Source organism: Oratosquilla oratoria, chromosome 17 (assembly GCF_046742065.1).
Source record: "Oratosquilla oratoria isolate Oo_2021 chromosome 17, ASM4674206v1, whole genome shotgun sequence".
NCBI lineage: Eukaryota > Metazoa > Arthropoda > Malacostraca > Stomatopoda > Squillidae > Oratosquilla > Oratosquilla oratoria.
Window position 1 is genome coordinate 35,752,246 of NC_134793.1, and position 22,274 is coordinate 35,774,519.

The following is a 22,274-nucleotide window of genomic DNA, read 5'->3' on the forward strand; positions in this document are numbered from 1 at the left end:
GTGACGGAAGGCCTGTTTTTTTTTCTTTACCAATCAGACAGTCATACTCATATAAAATATTGCGTTCTGATATGTGATGAAAGTCTGCATATTTATTTAGAAATAAGACAGTAACACTTCTGTATAGATATTGAATATGTGACGGAAGGCCTGTTTTTTTTTTCTTTATCAATTAGACAGTCATGTTCATATAAGATATTGCGTTCGGATATGTGATGAAAGTCTGCATATTTTCTTAGCAATAAGACTGTAAAACTTATATGTATTACGTTTGCCTGTGTGATAAAGGTTTGCTGTTTCAGCAACGACACAGTAACGGTTATATGACCGTATGAGATCTTGGTATGTGTAGAGGAAACAAACCACAGCTTATGAAAAAATATCTCCCACACAGTGAGATGAAAAATAAAAACACACACACACAGAGCATGGCCTCCAGAACGAGGTGAAACAAATATTACATTGTTGGGCAACGGAGACGAAGGTTGTCTTTGGCAAGCACACACAAAGGTCTTCGTGAAGCGATGACGAAGGATGACACATGTATCGCGTTGATCATGTAGCCTTGCTGTGCCGAGCAGTGAATGCTGGAATAAAAACCAAAAAAGGCTTACTCAGCGCTTTTTGCCAGGACAAGAAGCCTGACAGAGGCTGCCCTACACATAGGCTACCATCAGTAGCCCAAAACTGGCTGACTTTGTAGCCCAATCAGAATTGGCTGTGGGTGAGTTCGATGAGATCTTCTTCAGCAGAAGACCAAGGAAGAACGTGCAAGTAACTCCTACCCCCCCTCCCCTTCCCCGCAGCCGTCTGGTCTACGGCGGAGGCGGCGTCACCGATAACATGCTCGACGACAACGTCCTGGGGTCTGTTGACAACCAAGAGAACGTGGAGGCACCACAAGCGCAGGACCACGACCATGACGCACGCAGAAGGCGCAGACGGGAAACTGTGATTCACCAACCTCAGCCGAACATCAACCAGGTGCGTTGTGTTGCTGTGTGTTTGTAGGATCGTGTGCGTGCGTGCATGCGTGTGTGTATATGTGTGCGTGTGTGCATGCGTGTGTGTATGCGTGTGTGCATGCGTGTGTGTATACATGTGTGCATGCGTGTGTGTATGCGTGTATGCGTATGTGCATGCGTGTGTGTATGCGTGTATGCATGTGTGCATGTGTGTGTGCGTGTGTGCATGCGTGTGTGTATGTGTGTGCGTGTGTGCATGCGTGTGTGTATGTGTTTATGCATGTGTGCATGCGTGAGTGTATGTGTGTGTGCATGAGTATATGCGCGCGCACGCGCGCGCGTGTGTGTGTGTTTGTGTGTGCATGCGTGTATGTATGCATGCGTATATGTGTGTGTGTGCATGCGTGTGTGTATGTGTGTATGCATGTGTGCATGCGTGTGTATATTGTGTGTGCGCATGTGTGCGTGTGTGTCTGTGTTTGTGTATGCATGTGTGCGTGTTTTTGTCTGTGTGTGCGTGCGTGCGTGCGTGTGTGTGTGTGTGTGTGTGTGTGTGTGTGTGTGTGTGTGTATATGTAGAAGCTAGTGCACGTAGGCGTAGACATACATGTGTATGCATTTTTTCTTTCTGGTTTTGTGCATGAGACAAACAAACAGAAAGAGCAAAAGAAAGAACGCTTGTGTTTATGAGTCCCTAAAAGTGCATGTGTGTGTATGTGTGTGTGTATGTGTGTGTGTGTGTGTGTGTGTGCGTGTGTGTGCGTGTGCGCGCACGCGAGTTCGTGCGCTGTAGGTCTAATGTCACTCACAACGTCATAAACGAAAGGCAGCCTGTCTAACGACAGTTTGCCCCCTCAGCAGGCGGAGAACAAGGAACGCGTCCTGAACGACAACAACGTGAACGCCAACATCATCCTAAACAATGAGAAGGACTCGAACCAGGTCCAGCTTTCGCCCAAGAAGAGGAAGGTGAGAGCAAAGCAGAGCATACGCTCCCTACAGACCCGCGTTCCTTACCCATGACTTAAGTGTGGTTATTTGAGTACAGTAACGGGCGTTCGCCGCGCCTACTGCCAGACAGAAACCCCCCTGACCGCCGCCCCTGTTTGCAGGTGGATGAGTTCACAGCCGAGAAGGATGGAGAGGGTTGCGGCGAGAAGGACAAGGAGAAAGAAGGACGGCTCGAATGCTCCACAGACTGGGAGGGAGACGCTGTCATGGCGTCTCGGCAGGGCCACGGTCAACACAGGTGAAAAAAAAAAAAAAATCAAAGAACGCCCCTACCTCCCCACCACCACCACCACCATCACTACCACCACCACCACCCCCTGCTGAGCCTCCGACCTGTCGCATCCCATACCATTAATAAAATGCAGCATGTGTGACTTTCTCACATGCATTCACAGCTTTCGCAACATAATTTGGCTATGATTCCTGCATCATCTACTACTACTACTACTACTACTATTGTAACTACTACTACTACTACCGCTATACCAGAGTGCAAATACTAACACAGCATGTATCATGCTGACTTTGATAACACAGCATGTTTTCATGCTGAATAGACAGCACAGCATGTCGTGGTTATTGCGTGGACACTGTTGCTCAGTTATAACTATGTAGCTTCTTTCGCACCTCAGTATAACTTGTATGTGGTTCATCACTGCAAAGTTATTCATCAGCTTTGTAACTTGGACATGCATATCCATATCCATTCACAGATGTACATGTGTATGTACTTACATCTGCACGCACATAGGCACGAGGGTATATATGGAAACACACGCACACACAAACGCGCACACACTGCTCACCTTCACGCACACACAGGTACACACTAATCCAGGCACGCACGCGCGCGCGCGCGCACTCACACACACACATACACACACACACACACACACACACACACACACACACACACACACACACACACACACACACACACACACACACACACACACACACACCTTTTCTCTGTAGTCTCTTTCGCCCTCTGTCCATCTCTTTTTTCCAACCTTCTCCCTCTTTTTTCCCCGTAACGTTTTCTCTCTCTCTCTCTCTCTCTCTCTCTCTCTCTCTCTCTCTCTCTCTCTATTTCTTTCTTGTGCACTCGCGCACGCACACACTCATTCTCCCTTCTCTTTATCTCTCTCTATTACTCACCATCTGTTTCTTTGTCACTATCTCACCATTCCCTCTAGACAGACACACAGACACACACACACACACACACACACACACACACACACACACACACACACACACACACACACACACACACACACACACACACACACACACACATATATATATATATATATATATATATATATATATATATATATGTATATATATATATATATATATATATATATATATACATGTATACATACATACATACATACATACATACACACACTTGCTGGTGTAGTGGTACCGCGCTCACCTACTAACTCAGCGGTCTGTGTTCAGTCCCCGCCCAGGGCTGAAAAGCATCACAACACTGCAAGCCTGCACCGCACTCTGTTGGGCAAGGGTTTGATGACGTGCGTGTATGTGTGTGTGTGTGTTTGTTTGCGTGTGTGTGTGTGTGTGTGTGTGTGTGTGTGTGTGTGTGTGTGTGTGTGTGTGCGTGCGTGTGTGTGTGTGTGCGTGCGTGCGTGTGTGCTCGTGTGTGCATAAGGACACACCATTACCCGTAGATTGGGCCATATATGAGCTTTCAGCTCTCTTCCCGAAGGGTAATAGCTCCCGATCACGAGTCTAACTCGTGGTCATAGGTCCTTGTGAATTACATACACATACACACCACACACACACACAAACACACACACACACATGTATATATACATATATATAAAATATATATATATATATATATATATATATGTATATATATATGTATGTATGTATGTGTGTATCTAGCAAAACACACATGTAAATATACTTTACACCAGCGATAAGGAAACAGTATGTACCGTAAGCTCCCAACCCAGCACCTTTACCTTCTTGAGCATCACCGAGTAATCCTTTATGGTATCGTATCCATTACCAGGAACACCTTTTGTCTACCTGAACCTCTCATCCTTTCCGAAAGGCGTGTGCGCTGCATATTTACAGCACTGTAATTTGGTAATATCCTCACACCTCTTTTACCATTCACTCCTGTTCTGCACCCAATCTCCATTTTTCACCTTTAACCCATGAGGGACCAGTGATAGGTAACTCCATGTGGTGACCTTATAAGATGAATGTCAGAGGGTCTCGTCTCTCTGCCATCCATCATCAAAACCTGTGAACATCCTCATCTCCCTCTGAATTTCCTTCACATTTTTGACACAAGGAGAGCTGATAACTGGTAACTGCTTCCCTCCTGTTACTACAACCCAGTAACATAGAAACTGTCTCACACTAAAACAACACAGAGAACAGTCCAAGATTTCTTCCCAATGAGGCCTTTGGGAGAGTCCAGTGACTGTTGCTAGTTACTGTAGGGCCACAAGTTTCCACACAGTGAAACTTGAGTCTACAGTTATTATCATATACCCACCCATGAACTTCTTGAATGACCCACACATGTTTATATTTGACAAATAATCTATTTTTGTCACACTTCCTCTTTACATTTTCCTCACATGATCTGACCTTCTTAACAGGGCTTTACCTTTTCCACAGCAAATACTAACCTCACTTCCACAGCACCTCCTAATATGACCTATTCAGTTCATACATATTTGACAAGCAACACATTTCCACTGTCGCCATTGTTTTGCTTCTAAGTAATTCATGGTGTCCATATCTCACACCCTTACAGCAAATTTAGCTTAATGATACTTGCTAACATCCTTGCTGGTTGCTGACTTGATTACCTCCTCACATTCTACCTTATTGCTTCTGCTGTTCTCCTTGGCACATCCCCTCAGAGGTGCCTGTACATTCTCCCACAGCTTATGGCTGAGACTTGTCTTCACTTTTCTCTTTTTTTTTCTATGATCCTCTCTCATGCGCATGACCTATCACTCATGAGCATTCACTTTCATCTTTCTTCTCCCACAGATCTCTCTTCAGGGTTCTGCAATTTTTTGCATTCTAAACTTACTATCATCTATATGTATCTCAGTCTTCTCTTCTTCATATATGTGTCATTTCTTGATATCTCCTCACATTTGCCTTCTTTGTAATACAGCATACATATAAACATTAAACAACTTTGGAAACATTACACTCCCCACATGCAACCCTATCTTTATTGTATACATTCATATCTTACTATGGTACATCTTTTCAAAAGCTCATAATACTTAGTCATTTTCTTACTGGTTATCTTCCTTTTTTTCCCAACACAGTCTCCATGTTTGTATAAATGTGTTTTGTATTAAAACTCGACTTGTAGGGTATATGGATATCTTTAGTGATGGATTATGTAGCTATATATGTCCGTAATATCTGTGTGTGTTTCAATTCTTCTTCTTGCCAATGTTCTTAGGTATCCTTGCTTGGTGGTAAAATTTGTATTTCCCCACTTCCAAGCCAATAGGAACAATAGTACTTTTGTAAACAATAGGCGAAGTTCTAGCTGTATGGTTATTTGTTAACATATAGTAAAGTAGTTTATATTTAGTTTTCTGTTTAGTTATCAGCATTAGGGTACTTTAGTAATTCCACTAACTATTGACCCAGAAGATAGTTACTAACCTTCAGAATGGTATTATAGTTGGTTTCTTGAGTGTGATATGGTATCTATATGTGTACTTACATAGCACTAATACAGCATTAACAGTCTGGCATTAGCTTGTTACACCATTAAAATGGTCATTCATAACATGATGCTACTATATAAACATACAAACAGATGACTCAGTTAAAGTTCACCAATGTCTGTGCTACTTTATGAGTACTGGTGCTTGTATGTGTTTTCATAAATGTTATGTGTATGACCATGGAACTTGTTATAGATACAGTTGGCTTTAGTATGTCAGGAAATGAATCAGACTACTTGTTAGTAGGGTTGGTTTGATGTTTGATGTATTCTTTTTATGAAATCAGTAATTCACCACAAGAGTGGTATATTTTTTAGCATTAATTCGTACTGCATTACTACTGGTTTACAGAAATAATGAAAAATAGTTATTTTAGAGAACATAGTAGTCTTTGGAAACTATTTACACAATATCAATATTCTGACAATACAGGAACTTTTATCAAACTGAAGACATTTGAAAATATAAAACTAAACCTCATTTAGAATTGAAATATGAAGTATACAGAAATTGAAAGTTAAAATAGCAAAAAGAAAAAGAAATGCAAATTTACTTTGTTCAGTTTACCAATTAAACAAAAGAAATCGCCAACCCTTTGTTAGTGAGAGTAGTACCCTACTCATAGTTTCTTGTTGATGATAGTGTTTATAGTATTCTCTCTCTTTCCATAGTAACATTATTAAACCTTCTTTGATTATGGATTCCCCTTCTCACAAAATGAAATGAGTGCTGTTGAGCTAGAAATGGAATATTTGAGCTATGCATCATGACTTGTATCTTTTACTGACATAACTAATTAGTAGTTAATTGTGGAAATCTTGAAAAATTTTAAATTTAAGGAAGGGCCATCTCATAACCAAAGGTTTGATATGTATCCTAGTGGATAGTGTTGATATCCATGATAACATGTTGATAGTTCTGTTAACTTTGCATCACTTCTACCAGGCTCCATAGGAAAGCCAGTCTTCTCTCAGACTGTATAGTTAGTACAGATATTTTCTGGTTGTTTCCACTGGTTTCATTCAACTATGTGGGAGGGGATCCTAGCCCTGTAATTGGCTATGTCTGTGTTGAATTAATCCCATATCAAAAGTTATGTATATATTTTTTGCTATCATTAGATTGCTTCAATTAATTGTAGGGAAATCTACCTCTGCCTGTCATCATATGATTTAATTGAAATCAGAGGAACTTTACTACTATAGAGGATAGTCAAATATAGGCTATCCAAAGTACTGAGAATGTTAAAGATATAACAAGTACAAAATATGTGTAGGAGATGATAGAACTATTAGGACTAGGAAGGGAAAGGAAAGCAAGAAGAGAATCAGGAAGTTGAAGAAGAGAAGAATGTAACAACATGAGGGTCAGCAAAGGTAGAATAATGGGAATAAAAGAATAAAAAAAAAATGGGAGAAATTAAAAACTACCAACATGCAGGACTGGGTATTTAGAATGGCAATGAGAGACAGAAGTATTGGTAATGTTAATGCAAGAGAAGACCATTAGTCAATAGATAATTATCATTTATCACTCAATCACTGTTGCTTTGGAATCCTCTTCGTGTGGTGGTTCTCTATGGGAGGTCCAGAATCCCTTCAATTGGGGATCATTGTCATAATGGCTATGTCAGTGCTAGGAAATGAAGTGTCAGTAGCAGGCTACAACCTAGTGATGAAATCAGGCAGGAAGTAAGTCTTGTGTGGATTTGAGGTTGTACCTATAAAAGTACCTAGGAATTATGACTTGTCATAAAGTACAGGTGTTCCAGCTTTCAGATATCCATGGATAGCCAGACTAAAAAACTATGAATCTCACAATCCGCATTGAAAATAGTAAAGAACATTATACTAATTATTACACTGATTCATTGAAAATTTTGGGTGTCAGAATATAAATACTGTACTGTGGATCTTAAACTGAGATTAGTAAACCAGTATGAGCTGAATAAATGCATAGAACTAAGGTATAAGGGAGGGAAGTCTGATGGTGGCCCCTAGAGAAGTAAAATCTTCTGGCTGCGACGGTACAATGTATATAAAGTATGCTACTCAGTAGAAGCTAATCAAGATAGTTTTAATTCTGTAGTCAGTGACCCCTACCCACAATGAATGAAATCATCTGAAACTATCCAGAATAAGACCAGTAGATTTATTTACCATAGTCTAGGACAAGACTTATGGGTAGATATTGATCAAGATTATATGAAGGTTAGAAAAATTCAGGGAAGACTTGTACTGTTGTACAAAGGGACAAGGAATGAGGTGACGTTGAAGTCAGATAGAGATATACAAAATCCAGGCCTGGAGAAATATGTAGTGCAAGTCTAACCAGGGGTCTTTGTAATGGTAGACTGAAGGGAAGCTAAGATTTAGGTCATAGTGATGCTGAGGTGGATTCAAGGAAGGCTAGGACTGTGGTTTTAGTGAGGCTAGGCAGGGTTCTGAGGGATATTAGACCAGGAATTCTAGAGGGACTGGGACTGGGATCCAAACATGAGTAAGACTAGGGTTTGATGGAAGCTAATAGTGGGGTTCAAGAAAGGCTAGAATTAGACTCTGAGGCAGGTGAAGACTGGAGTCAGAGGAAAACTAAAACTGGGATCCAAGGGAGGGTAGGACTGGATTTTTAATGAGGCCTGTGTTAGGACCCAAAGGAAGGAAGAATGTGTCTCTAAGGAGAGTAGTATCAGGATTTGTAGGAAAACTAGTTTAGTAGGTAAAAGGATTAGGAAGTTACAAGGGTGAGGAGAACTAGGGTGGCTGGATGCCATGACCTTTGTCAAGGTCAGCACTGATATCATCATCCACTTCTTTGCAGAGGTCAGACAGAAGACAACAGGAATCGGAAACCATTGGCTGTACTCCGTCTGTCATCTGTCGAGACAGCTGTGGATGACGTGGACATGAATGCTGAGCCACATAGCAAACGTGATGACCAGGTGGGTTTTATTATTTACTTTTTGTCATACTTTTGCCACTCTCTTTCCTCATGTGAGGGTAACTACAGCAAAAGTGGTGTCACGCCAAGCTCTCAGTACCATCTGTTGTGGCCAGAGCCCAGGGGCAAAGTTTTCAGTGATGCCCCCCAACCCCACTTCCCCCATGACCACTTTCCATCTCCACCATTCCTTACTGCCTATTATAGCTATTTACTTATAAAATAATTAAATAGATTTTTAAAAATGTTATTCAGTGTCCCTATTGCAGAAAGGATAAGGGGGAAAATATTTCATATTCTGTTGATTCTAATGCAAAATTCATTTGATCTTTTTGTTATTATAGTTATTTTGTCAGCCTTGTGGACAGCATGTCCAGACTAGAATTGCCAACCCTCTAAGTGTGCCGCCCCAGGACATATGCACCCCGACCCATGTCAAGGCCCTGGGTGTGGCTAAGCTTTGCTGAAAATTATTTAAATGGCACTTTTTTGTTTTGATTTTTGTGTTCTGTAAGCATCAAATATCCTGCTAGCTATATCACAAATATAGTAAATTTGAAACAAGATTTTTATCAACATTGTTAAGATAGTGTAGTGAAAGTGTAAAATATTATGACAAAAATTCTTTTAGCCATGTAATCATTAGAGAAATATTTTGTTGTAGAAACGGTGAGGAAAATAGTCCCATCCTTCACATAGATTAATGATTTAGATAACCTAGCAGTGATAAATGGAAAAGGATGAGCTAAAAGAAGAATGTGTTAATGTGCTGGAGAACCCATTTGCATTGTTAAAAGAATGTATTGCTTTTGTAAAAAAAGAAAATACTTATTTTACACAGGATGGAAGTTATGTCAGTTATCAAGATGGAGGCCGGTTAGCACGAGCAGAGCAGACGATGGGTGGAGTGTCCCCTGGAGGCTCCACACCACCCACGGAGCGAGAAGGAGACCACACCCACACCCGAGATCAGACACCCCACCGGAGGACCCACCATAAGAGGTGTGTACTACTTAGTACCTCCACCTGTCACACAGGCACCCACAGTAGTTGCTGTTGTTAGTGTTCAAATGTTCATGTAGTCTAACACTCATCTAGGTAATCGGCCTCTTACTAATCATGCAGACACAGTTGATCCTCAAAACACATTTTGGTTTCTTTGATACATGTTACTTAATGTTAAGGTCTAAAGTTAAGCCACAAAGTAGGATGGTAAAGTCGAGGCAGACAGGACCAAGGGGCAAGGACTACAGGTCCCTTTTATTAGTGGGAAAGGATTTCTGGCCCCTGTTAACATGGGGTAAGGGCTTTTGGCCCCAGTTAATATGGGGCGAGGACATCCGGCCATTGTTAATGTTTATTCTTCATCCTATTCATACCTTGTTCTTTGACTTGCCCGGCTCCTCCAGGACCCACGGATTGGTGGCAAGGTGAGGAGAAGAATGTAATGTCCTCATGCTCTGAGTTGCTCTCACGCTATCCAGTATCATCACCAGTACCACACGTGTGACATTGATAAGCGGGAGAACCTGTGCTTTCTCCCTGCTTATATTGTGCATTTTCCTTTAACCTTTCCATCTACACCACCCACTCTGGTTGTTTACAACTGGGATGGGGTCAAATACACATCCAACTGCAGTGGGAACCAATATTCATGGTGCAGAATATATATATGGACATGACCCACTGAAAATTTCATGTTTGAATGAAAATGCATATGAATTTTGTTTTGCATTGCTGACTTTGATCAATACAAAAGCCATAAATAATTGAATTTATGTATAATAATCATAAAACCTTCTTGCCATCTTCATTTGATTCATGGTAACCATCACAGGCAATTTGAATTTTGCCAAGAAGATATAAAAGAATCATATATTTAGAAATAAATAGAAATTTCATGTGAAGTTATTAGCCAAAAACAAAGACTTTGTACAGTTGATAATAATGAGACCAAATTTAATTACGTAGTTTAAGTATAAATAAGTAATTGACCCCAGCCTTGTTTGCGTAATTGTTTTGGTAGGTGTGAATGCTTAAGTATACTAGGATGTGAGCATGGGTATCATAGTGTTAATCATTAATTAATTAATCATTTAAAACTTTGCTGCATGAGAATTGTATATATATATGTATATATATATATATATATATATATATATATTTATATATAAACATATATAAAGATATATATATATATATATATATATATATATGTGTGTGTGTATAATGTGTATATACATGCATATACCAAAGGCTTTTTCCCCCTTACACTGGGGGTAGCCATGCATATATATATATATATATATATATATATATATATATATATATATAGATATATATATATATATATATATATATATATATATATATATATATGTATATATATATATGTATATATGTGTGTGTGTGTTGAGTTAAATTTGACTGCAGCTTGGGCTAAAATCAACTCCTTGTTGTGTAAAAAACTTGGAACTATCAACAAGATGTTGATTCTAGCCCAAACTGCGGTCAAATTTGACTCAACATGTACAAAAGAAGAATTATTGCCCACTTTTATGAATATACATATATATGTATATGTGTATATATATATATATATAAAATAGCAAGGTCTATGTTGCTATTTCTTTTCCACTGTTTGAAGTCTTATGATCCATTTAAGAACTTCAGGAAGTCCACCAATTTTTTTTCTACACAAATCATGATAGTCTTATCAGAGTACAAAGTAAGATATGAACAAGTATCCATGTATTTTCCTTGCCTAAGATGAATTGTTCACATGTCTTAATGCTTGTTGAGAGATTGAGGAAATATTTACACTGAAGTGGATATACTAAGATATTGGGGTGTGAATAAAGTCCAGGCACTCTGTATTATGATTAGAAACTCAAGAAAGTATAAAAAAGGAGATAGTTCCTGTAGGTATTTTCTTGCAGCTGAATTGAGCTTGGGTATTCTCAGTTTGCATATTAAGACTGGGTGACCTTTTCTGGATGAAAATGGTCCCTGATATAAACAACGCCTTCTCTGATGATTCATGGTCAGACCTAAAGGAGTGAATAAAGAATCACTACAAAGATAAACACAAATTTTGTAACTAGAAAGGCGTGTATGAGTAACAGAAATCATGATTGATTGATACAGATTGTTGAAACTGGAGGCTTTTAATTATCTAGAAAATGTTGCCCAGTCTTAATATACAAGCAGATCTTCAAATTGTGGGCTACCCAGCTGCAGTAAAATTCCTATAGGAATCATTTCTTTTTAGATGGTTTCTTTTATGCTGAGCATCATATCCTTATTATTATGCCTCAATGTATAAAATTCTAGTATCCATCCTAAAATACAAAAATTTCTTTAACTTTTGAAGAAGAATGGGGGCATGTGGGAAACATGCTTTAGGTTTGTTAAATATGTGGACACAGTTCATATTTTACTCTTTATCACATGATATGCTATGCCTAATGTAGAAATAATTGGTGAATTTCTTAAAGTTGCTAGGCAGAGAATTAGACTCAAAGAAAATTTGTAAAAGAAACTGTAACACAGAACTTGTAATTTCACTTGATCAGACATATGTATGTGTGTATGTATGTATATACATATATATATATATATATATATATATATATATATATATATATATATATATATATATATAAGTGTGCATTTATGTACATGTATATGTACGAGTATGCACATGCACATCTCATAGGGTTTGGAAAATTTATCTTCACTCTAGGACTAGTTGTTGAATTTACCCTGATGGGTAGAGACACCAGCAGTGTGAAAGATGAATATTGCATAAGGTAGATGAGAGTACAACCAAGCTTAAATTCAAAAGAGTGTAATATTCACAAGTTCTAACCTGTTCAAGGAGCTTTTTTCTGTGGATATGCAGCTGATAGCATTATGAACCCCCTTGAATATTCACTGGTATTTGATATCTGTATTCCATGTTCTTATCCTGAGAAGAAGCATGGAAATGACTGAGGAAATGTGGGGAGGTATAAATGACTATGAATACTAACCTGTTCAAAGAGCATTTTTCTGTGGATATGCAGCTGATAGCAGTATGAACCCTCTTGAATATTCACTGGTATTTGATATCTGTATTCCATGTTCTTATCCTGAGAAGAAGCATGGAAATGATTGAGGAAATGTGGGGAGGTATAAATGACTATGAATACAAGGGAGAAAGAATTGTGTGAACAAAAAGGGTTAGTCCCTAGTTGTAAAGTGATAGTGGGTGTGTATGGACTGGGATAAGAAAAAAACAAGAAAGTGTGGGAGAGCTGGAATAGGGTAAGTGTAAATTTAGAGGTTAAAAAGAAAGACAAAATGACAGTGGTGGCAGGAGACATGAGTGTGAAAACAGGTAACTGAATGGTGGTGGGGAGATTAGTAGATTTTGAGTAGATAACATGGAAAAATATAATAGACAGTAGATATTGCTTTTGTGTGCTTAAACACATTTGACAGTGGATTTGAGAAGAAAATAGAAGTAAACAAGGATGGAAGTTCTAAAGTACTGCATGAGTATATTTTGGTGGAAAAACTAGAGAAAAATTACTAGACTTAGGTGTGCTTAAAAGATTGGTTGGAGCAATATTGGACCATGTAGTAATGGTGGAGGAAATTAAATTTATGGGGTGAAAAAACAGAGTAGAGGAAGTATGAAGTTGATAGAGGTGAGGTAGCTAGAGAAGAAATAGGTGGCAGATACTTGTGACTGTAGATTCAGTAAGAATAATCATTCCACTGAATTTCATTGACTGAGAATCTGCATTCCCACAGAGGTTGTTAATGGTCCTTTGGTTCTCCTGTAGATCTCTTCTGGAAGAAATGTTAGACTGACATCTGTGATGTATTAGTGTGGTTGTGGTTGAGGTAATTATGTACTATTGGTAAGATCTGAAGACCTCCTGCAGGGAGAAATGGGATTAATAATAGCATTTAGAACTTGTTAGTTTTGTACCTGGCATTGTCTGTTTGTTGGGATGGGATCTGCTTCTGTCTTTCCCTTTATTCTCATTGGTTTAGGCCCCCAGGAGCTCCTTATCTTGAGTGGAGTACCCTTCTTTCTTAGGAGCGAATGCTGTGGAGTAAGTGGCAATATGTATCCATGTGTATATGCATATTCACACACACACACACATATATATATATATATATATATATATATATATATATATATATATATATACAGTATATATATATATATATATCTGATACTTTTTGACAGTCACATGTAGGATTCGAACCCTTTGCAGCTTCAGCCGCCCATAAGATAACCTTCACAATGCCTTTATCTGCTCAGCCACAGAGCAGATAAAGGCTTTGTGAAGGTTATCTTACCGGTGGCTGAAGGAGTGGGTTCGAATCCTACATGCAACTGCCATAGAAATTATCACATTAATGTCGCTGTCACTAAAAAATTTCTCTCATATATATATACTGTATGTGTATATGTATATATATATATATATATAAATATATATATATATATATATATATATATATATATATATATATATAGTGTTATTGTGTGTGTATACTTTGATACATATTTGGATATATATATGTGTTTTATTTGTAATTGTACAGTATATGTACATACATGTACTTATATAAAAGAAATTCTCCCAAGATGCTTTACTGCTCATTATCTGTGTATTTCTTAAAAGTTCCACCACATTTATGGGTTATTTTCATCACCCATGGTACTGTTGATATTTTTGTTTTTATTTTTCTCTATATGAATACAGCATTGCAATGGCGTGAATGTAGTCTCTGTATGCATGGTAAAGAAATTAAATGTTAAGTACCTCATTTAGGAGTGAGCAGTTTGAGTTGCTAGATGCATTATTGAATGGTGCATTTGCATGCTCACATGACCTTCACTAGAAAGGTTGACCCTTCAGGAGCCGAAACCTGTGGTGGAGGTAATTGTGTCCTGTTGGTAAAACCTGAAGACCTCTTGCAGGTAGAGGTGCATCATGTATACAGTATGCGCTCTTCGTCCGAAACGCTTTACAAGTTCTTCTCTTATGGGAGAAGATGTGCCAGTTTAGCACTGCTCTATTTGATATAACCCAGAATTTGGTTATCCTTTTGCAACTGTATCAATTTGGAAGCACTGCTGGATAGCATAAGAATATTGCACTATGAATCAATTAGTTCTTTGTCATATCAGTATATGTGTATTTTAATGTTTTTCTTGTTATTTCATTATCATTCTTCAGTTTTGTTGAGAAATTTGAACGTATGCATATATTCTCTTCTGAGGTAATTTTTATTTGGAGTCATCATAGGTTATGATAAGTTCACAAGAGGACAGTTGTTACTGATTCATAGGCTGCCATTAATCTATAGGCTCTTGTTGATTAATAAGGTGTTCTTGATATGTTCCAATGCTGGAAGAGTCTCCCTAATGTTGTCCTTACCCATTCTTAGGTTCCACCCAGTGCAGCGGGCAAAGTACCTTGGCCACCGAGACTTGTCCATCACCCAGTTTGCTCTGGCTGATGACGACAATGTTTCTCAGCCAGCAACCAAGGGCGGTGGTGGTGGTATCACACTTGCCTCTCAATGGAAATCCCAGTTTGATGACTCTGAGGAAACAGACAATGAGCTCAAAGTGGACAACCTCCAGAGTCCTGAGCACAAACAGAGACTTACTGTAAGTATTTTCAGCTAGTGAAGGCATTGGAATGACTCTAGTAAACCTCCCTAGTTTCTAGAACTAAATCCTGTGGTTTGGAATGGCATCTAAAGTTAAAGAAATAGTGGTAGACTCATGAGCAACAACTTTGAATAAACACCTTTCCCATGTTTGCCTCGTGATTGTTGGCAGTGCCATTTCATAGTCGTAGCGAAAGCATTTATAAAACACAATTGGTTTATGAAAACTACTAACAGGAATTTCTCTCCTGCTTGACTTAACCATAAAAAGAAAAAGCCTTTGGATATTGCTGGAAATGAGAGCTAGGACATATAGATTATTTCTTCATGTAACACCAATTACTTTTATCTTGGATATGAAAAAAATATCAGGGTCTGAATAGCCCCAAAAATTCAAGTCTGTAGAAACTTCCCCAAAAATATAGAAGGCCATCTTTCTTGTTCTTTTTAGAATGTTACTGAAAATTTTTAAATCTTCCCAGTTTCATTATAATTTTTGCAACAGTGTCTTGTAACTCGGTATATTTGCACTATTGGAAGTAAACTGTGAGAAATTTCATTCTGGTCACTACTGTACACCAGAAATGAAATTTGGAAGGTAGAATTACATTCCTTCAGTGTGCATTTATTCATGGAACCTTTGTGATGTCCAAGTACAAGAATAAACAAAGAGGCTTGAAAACTAGTCCATGTGCCTCTCAGTCCTCTTTCTCTACTTCTAAAAGTCAGTTTTCTTATACTAATGTAGAAACTAAATGATACTGGTCATTGAATTGGTTTAGTTATCCTATAAAAAAGTTGAAAAAAAGGAAATCATTCATGGTTGATTTCAAAATAGTAGTATCCATTGTAGCTCTTCCTTTTGACATGAAACAGTTCAAAGTTTAACAACCTTTTCCAAAGACTTTTCTTTTTAGCATCAGTAGCCAAGTTTTTGAACCCCTTCCTGCATAATTAACAATTGATTTGGAGTTAAATTGAATTATTGAACTCCTTTTCCCTTCCACATTACAGTTACAAATGAAAAACTTGGTACAGTTTAAGAACTTACTTTCTCCCAAGGCTTGTCCAATGGATATTGAATTATGATGAAATATACTAAAAGAGAATCTGTGGTCCCTCTGATTAGCTGTAAGCTACAATCTATTTCAATTTTCTTGGATCAGAGCCTGTGAGATACTCAGCTCTTAGACTTGTGTATTTTTAACATTAACGAATAATTGTTGATATTCCAACACCATTATCTAATTCCTAGACTAGTAAATCACTGTTCTTTATTCCCAATATATGAACAGATCTGCTCATAAGACAAACATATTTCTTACATCCTTACTGCCATATTTGATCCACATGGATTTTATTAGATTATCTAGAATTTCTTTGTATACAAAGATATAATAAAGTTCTAGAAATTTTTAGCTGTTGACTCACAAGACTTTGTCTTCCATAAATATTTTAAGGAATTAGAAATGTAATATGTTGGAAAGATGTGATGAGTTACCCTCTCAGTTTGGACATGCCATAGATATATGAGAAGACACTGGATTGAACATATGAAACTGCTGTTGATTTTTAGGTACTGGGTAACAAATAGTTTCAACTTGATCAAGTAAATTTTAGCAAATGTTATCTTGAAGAAGATAATTTAATTCAGGAGTGTCTGTACCACATAGCTGATACCTTGTCACACAACATTTTGAGAAATATTTTCATAATAGAATAAGAGGGGTCTCATTTTATATCAGTAGTTGGATGTTCTTTTACATAATAGCTGACTAGCTAAAATTCTTAATGTATTTATTTATTCAGCTCTTAACAAAGGAAAACAAGAAGGTGAGATTAATTGAAGAAATTGGCTTCTTCCATGACTAGTAAAATCCTTAATGCACCAATTTATAAAATTTCTATCAAAAGTTGACAGCAATTCATAAACATCTTGTTACCACATCACCAACAGCTCATGTCGCCCACATCGCATGGCCCAGATGAGACAGCTGTTACACCTGTGCAGGAGGTGGGCAACGGTGTGGTGGTGGGGAGTCTCACTGGAGACAAATCCCGACGGCAGTCTGGAGGTGGAGTAGGAAGTGGAGGAGTGGGAGGAGGAGGCCCAGAGCTATCGAGGATTAGTGAGGACGATAAACACCGCTCTTCAGACCACCACACACATACACAGGTGCGAACATGAAATCATTCACTAGGGCCAGTATTCCTGCACATGTTACTGCTTTATACACGCTTTGACTTAAAATCCAAGCACTCAGATGATGCTGTTAATACAGAATAGTTTGGCAAATGCTGGAAGAAAGGAATATCCTGAGAGGAACAGAAGTTGTGTTTAAACATTGACAAATAATTCTTATCAATCTAAATGTTCCTCACATAGGGTTTCTTTATTTCAACATTTTGTTAACCTTGGTTGCCTTATTAACCCTTTAATGGGCAAAGGGCACTCCTTAGAACTAAAGACAATCCAGAGTAAAAAACTAAAAGTCCTAATGCCAATCAAAGGGTTAGATATGATGAAACCCATTGTTCACAGTTTAGAATCTCTAATCATGCACATTTTGCCAAATGATGTAGAAATCAGCAATAGTTTAACAGTATAGTTCCTTGACACTTATTTTCGTTCATACTTAAACAAAAGGAACAATTAAAGATGTAAAAATATGTTCACACACACACACAAAGACGGGTCACCACGAGCATAGCTCCCTTCCTGTATAATACAACTAGGAAAATACACATGCATATATATATACATATATATACATATATATATATATATATATATATATATATATATATATATATATATATATATATATATATATATATAAATGTGTGTGTGTGTATGTGTGTATATATGTATACATATGTATGTGTATATATACATATGTATATGTATATATATATATATATATATATATATATATATATGTGTATATATATATATATATATATATATATATATATATACATATACATATATACACATACACTTTTTAATTATTTTTGTCCACACAAAACAAATATTTTTTATCCTTATTTTTGTAACATTGAATATGTTTTTGTGTCGTATATTCTATCCTATGTAGGTGCATTAGATTTATAAGCAAACTGTTGGGAAAGGTCTTTAAAACTTTCATGAACACGTAGTTTTATACTTGTGAATAGGCTGCTAATGTTTACTCTTTGATTATATCACTCATAAATGCATACAGCATACATGGATATTGAGTGACTCTCTGGGCCTGTTCTGGAGATGCCTGGCCCCTCATGGTTGCCCTTCCAGGTGGAGGTCGGGGGGTGTGGTGTCTTGTATCCCAAATTTATTTGAGTCCTCGCTGATTCTCTGGGTCGACCAAATTATAATTTCCCAGCACAGCAACTACAGAACAACTGTTCAGAGCACCCAAACATATATTGACAAACTAACTGGAAACCTGCAGTTTCAATTGCTGGCAACAGTCTTTGGGTCCTCTCATTGATCTTTCTGAGAAGAAATATCAGACTGTTGTTTATGATGTATTGATGTAGAACTGTTTCCATGTCACTGGCTGAAAGTATTAGGATGAAGGAAACGGTCACTAGTTGTTAGCTCTCCATATGTAAAAAGGTGGAGGAAATGCAGTGGAAACTTATAGAAAAATATCTTGGGCCTGGTCTAGAGACCAAAAGTCATCCCCTCAGGACTGCATCTCTAGATGGAGGTATGGGTGTTGACAGATTTTGAAGAGAGCAGCAGGAAAATGATTATCGCTGATGTCTGTCTTGCAGTACCTCCACTTACAGGCAGGCTGCCTGTCAATAGTCCTCACATACCTAGATGAAATATGAACAACACTAGTCCTTTTTCATGGCAGTATATGTCCTTCACACTATATCATTTTTTTTTTTTTTTACCTCATAACTTCTTTTACAGGTTTTGTTCTGGCAAGTGCCTTTTTTCTTATTCTTATGACTGAAAGGATAGGTTTGAAATAAAATGGGCTTTTGGATGATCGAAATTAATCTGCATCTCAGGAGCACCCCTCAATTAACTTAAATCATATAACATAAGCTAGAACAAAATCCGTACAGTACAATACGTCAATATTGTAACGTAACAAATCTAGGGTAATTACTCTTAACATTTCACTCGCATTAGCCTCCTCACTTCAGTAACCATTCCTCAGCCAAATAACATCGCCTGACATTAGACAGTAAAAAAATATGAAACATTCTACGAGTTGAAATAACTGGGATACTCCATTATCCAAAGTTTTAGTACATTTTCGCAAAACGTCTTCACATTGAATATATAACTTGAAGGATCCTGTGAAGTTGTTGCGTAGGGTTCTTCAAGTTCTGAAGCCTCAGTCTTCAAATCACTTAAAATCTCGTCATCAAAGGTGGTGAAACTTGAGACTATGGGAAGCAATCTTTGTTTTTTAAATTTTATCCTTCAACTGAATAGAACCATAATCAAAATCATATCTATGACATATGACACTGAATTGAAGAGGTAAATTTAATGCTTTGTGGCTGTTGTTGACATCTTGCCTCTCTCCTTTATCACTCTCTGCTCTGGTGAATTTCTTCTGGATGTTTTCCTTGCATGTTGTAGTGTCTGGTTATACCTAAAGAGTGCATAACATGAATGGCGATCATTTTCCTTGCAAGTGTAGTGATGACTTGTTTCTTAGATTAAATGTAGATTTGTTTTATAGATAGCTTTTCTAGCATGTAGGACAAAGGTGATGGGTTAGCTGCTGCTGAACTTCACAAAGTATTTGGTCTTTAGTTAATATATTCAAAAGACCATATCTCTGTAGCACTTCTGTTGTCAGTCTACAAGTGAGAATTACAACTACTTGGTTAATTAGTGTAATGCCACAATAAGATAGCAATCATTAGGTCATTTCAGAGGTTGATCCCCCCAGTCTGGTGCATGCACTAAACCTTGATAAGATAAATATCAACAAGGTATTGTACTTGCTTTAAGGGATTAATTGAGATAGCTTGAAGCATTTCAGCCTGGAGTTTGCCTTGTAGATGATCAAGATCATTTGGCTTTACCCTAAATTGAAGTATGTCCCCACAATGATGGAGTGCACCATTCCGAGCATATCAGTATGATGTCCTTGGTACCCATCTCTGGAATGAAATAACTTTTGTCATGACAAACTGTACACAGTCACAGATGTAGATCCATCAAGTGCCCTTGAATATTTGAATGTGTGATATCACTTGGCTTTTTCAAAGTCATATGAAAAATTATTAGTTATTCATCATATGAATACATGTAATTGTATACTTGGAGTAAATTATGTTAATTGTGAAAGACAGAAACACTATATGAGGAATGGTGTCTAGATTAAAGATAAATAACAGGAGTGAGATTTGTCATTGTCAGCGAATTGATAAAACCCGCTCAGGGTAAAACATTGTCAGTCTTTCAACATTTGATGTAGACTTCTTTCTTTCCATGGTTTGTCTGCTTTTGTTACCTTCTCATACACCATATTTATTTTGTTTGTTATTGATCATATTTGTACTAGTTGAAATTAGATTTATGTATGTAGCGAATTTAGTGTAGACAATACCAGTATTCTATTTATGACTAAGACCAGGTTGTAGATCTAATCAGGGTTATTTGCAGAGGTGGTTAAAGGTATAATTTGTTCATGAAAACCAAAATATCCCTACAAACATGATTTAGTGGGCCAACATTGGCCCTAGATTGGCCCATTTGTTACCGATATACGCCAAACTAGGGCCAATGTTGGCCCACCAAATCATGTTTGCAGAGATTGTGTTGTGTTTGTTTCATAGAAAAAGATTAATCTAAGTTGACTGGCAACTAATAATTGCATTTTTGTTCCCTGATCATGTGTTTTATGTTTTCATGTTTAGGTCTTTGGTTTTATTTCATTTTTAATTTTTCTTCTGTCCTTCTTCAGTTATGACTTTTGTACATACATATACCAAGGACTTTTTCTCCCTTACAAGGGAAGTAGCCAATGTCAAAAGGCATAATTCCACTCCCACCTATTTCATCCCCACCAACTCTACTCCCATTCACCACCCTCCCTCCCACCATCTTTGCTTAGCTCCTCCTGGATGATGGGTCATCCATGCATCTTGCCCACTCCCCTGGGTCAGAACCAATGCAGAAAGATGCAGCACATCCATAGCAAGACTGCTTCATTTAATCGGCAAACACCTTTCTCTGTCTCCTCATCCAGAAGAAGAGTGGACGGAGAGAAATTCCTTCAGGCTGCATCAAAATTTCTTTCACACATAACCACTCCCTAATCCCCTCATCCCCCACCCACTCCCATCCATGCATCCATCACAGCATCATCCATACACAACCATTCTCCACTCACCCCTATCTTCTGTCTTCTCCCTTCCTTCCTCAACAGACATCCCCCTCTTTCTCAACACCCCTTTCAGCACATTCATCTATCTCTTCCTCAGTCACCCCTCTTGTTCACTCCATCCACCTCTGCTTTCCACACTTCTTTTACTAATCTTTCTTCACTCATTCTTTTCATGTTTCCAAACCGTCCCATTATTCTTTCATTATCCGTATCTCCTAACTCTTTTTTCATTCTCGCTTTCCTCCTCATTTCTCACTCTCTCCAACCTAGTAACCCCAAACATACTTTGCAAACATTTCATCTCAAATGCATTTAAATGTTTTCTCTCTTATGTTTCATGTTTCTGCCCCATACAGTGCGGTTGGCACAATCACCCCTTCATACAATATCCTCTTAGTGTCCATTCCAAAATATCTATTTCTCATTACACTTTTTAATCCCCCAAGGCATTTACTTGCATCTCTCAAACTACATTCTACCTCTAGTTCCACTCCTCCCTTTCCCACCACATGCGTCCCCAAGTATCTAAAGCTAGCCACTTCCTCCAG

At 37.8% G+C, this 22,274-nt stretch overlaps 1 protein-coding gene across 7 annotated transcripts in view; it reads left to right on the forward strand.

The window, feature by feature from the left end:
* The window catches only part of Asator (tau-tubulin kinase asator), a 384,867-nt gene that overhangs the window by 350,704 nt on the left and 11,889 nt on the right, over window positions 1-22,274 (forward strand). For 2 of the 7 annotated variants that reach the window (XM_076200954.1, XM_076200949.1), the window contains 9 exons: window positions 807-984; window positions 1,824-1,934; window positions 2,078-2,214; window positions 8,552-8,672; window positions 9,513-9,673; window positions 10,081-10,101; window positions 15,131-15,356; window positions 17,168-17,191; window positions 17,316-17,534. In XM_076200954.1, coding sequence (XP_076057069.1) covers window positions 807-984; window positions 1,824-1,934; window positions 2,078-2,214; window positions 8,552-8,672; window positions 9,513-9,673; window positions 10,081-10,101; window positions 15,131-15,356; window positions 17,168-17,191; window positions 17,316-17,534 — 1,198 coding nt within the window. The remainder of the gene's footprint in view (window positions 1-806; window positions 985-1,823; window positions 1,935-2,077; window positions 2,215-8,551; window positions 8,673-9,512; window positions 9,674-10,080; window positions 10,102-15,130; window positions 15,357-17,167; window positions 17,192-17,315; window positions 17,535-22,274) is intronic. The other 5 variants (XM_076200950.1, XM_076200952.1, XM_076200951.1 and 2 more) reach the window with 5 other exon arrangements.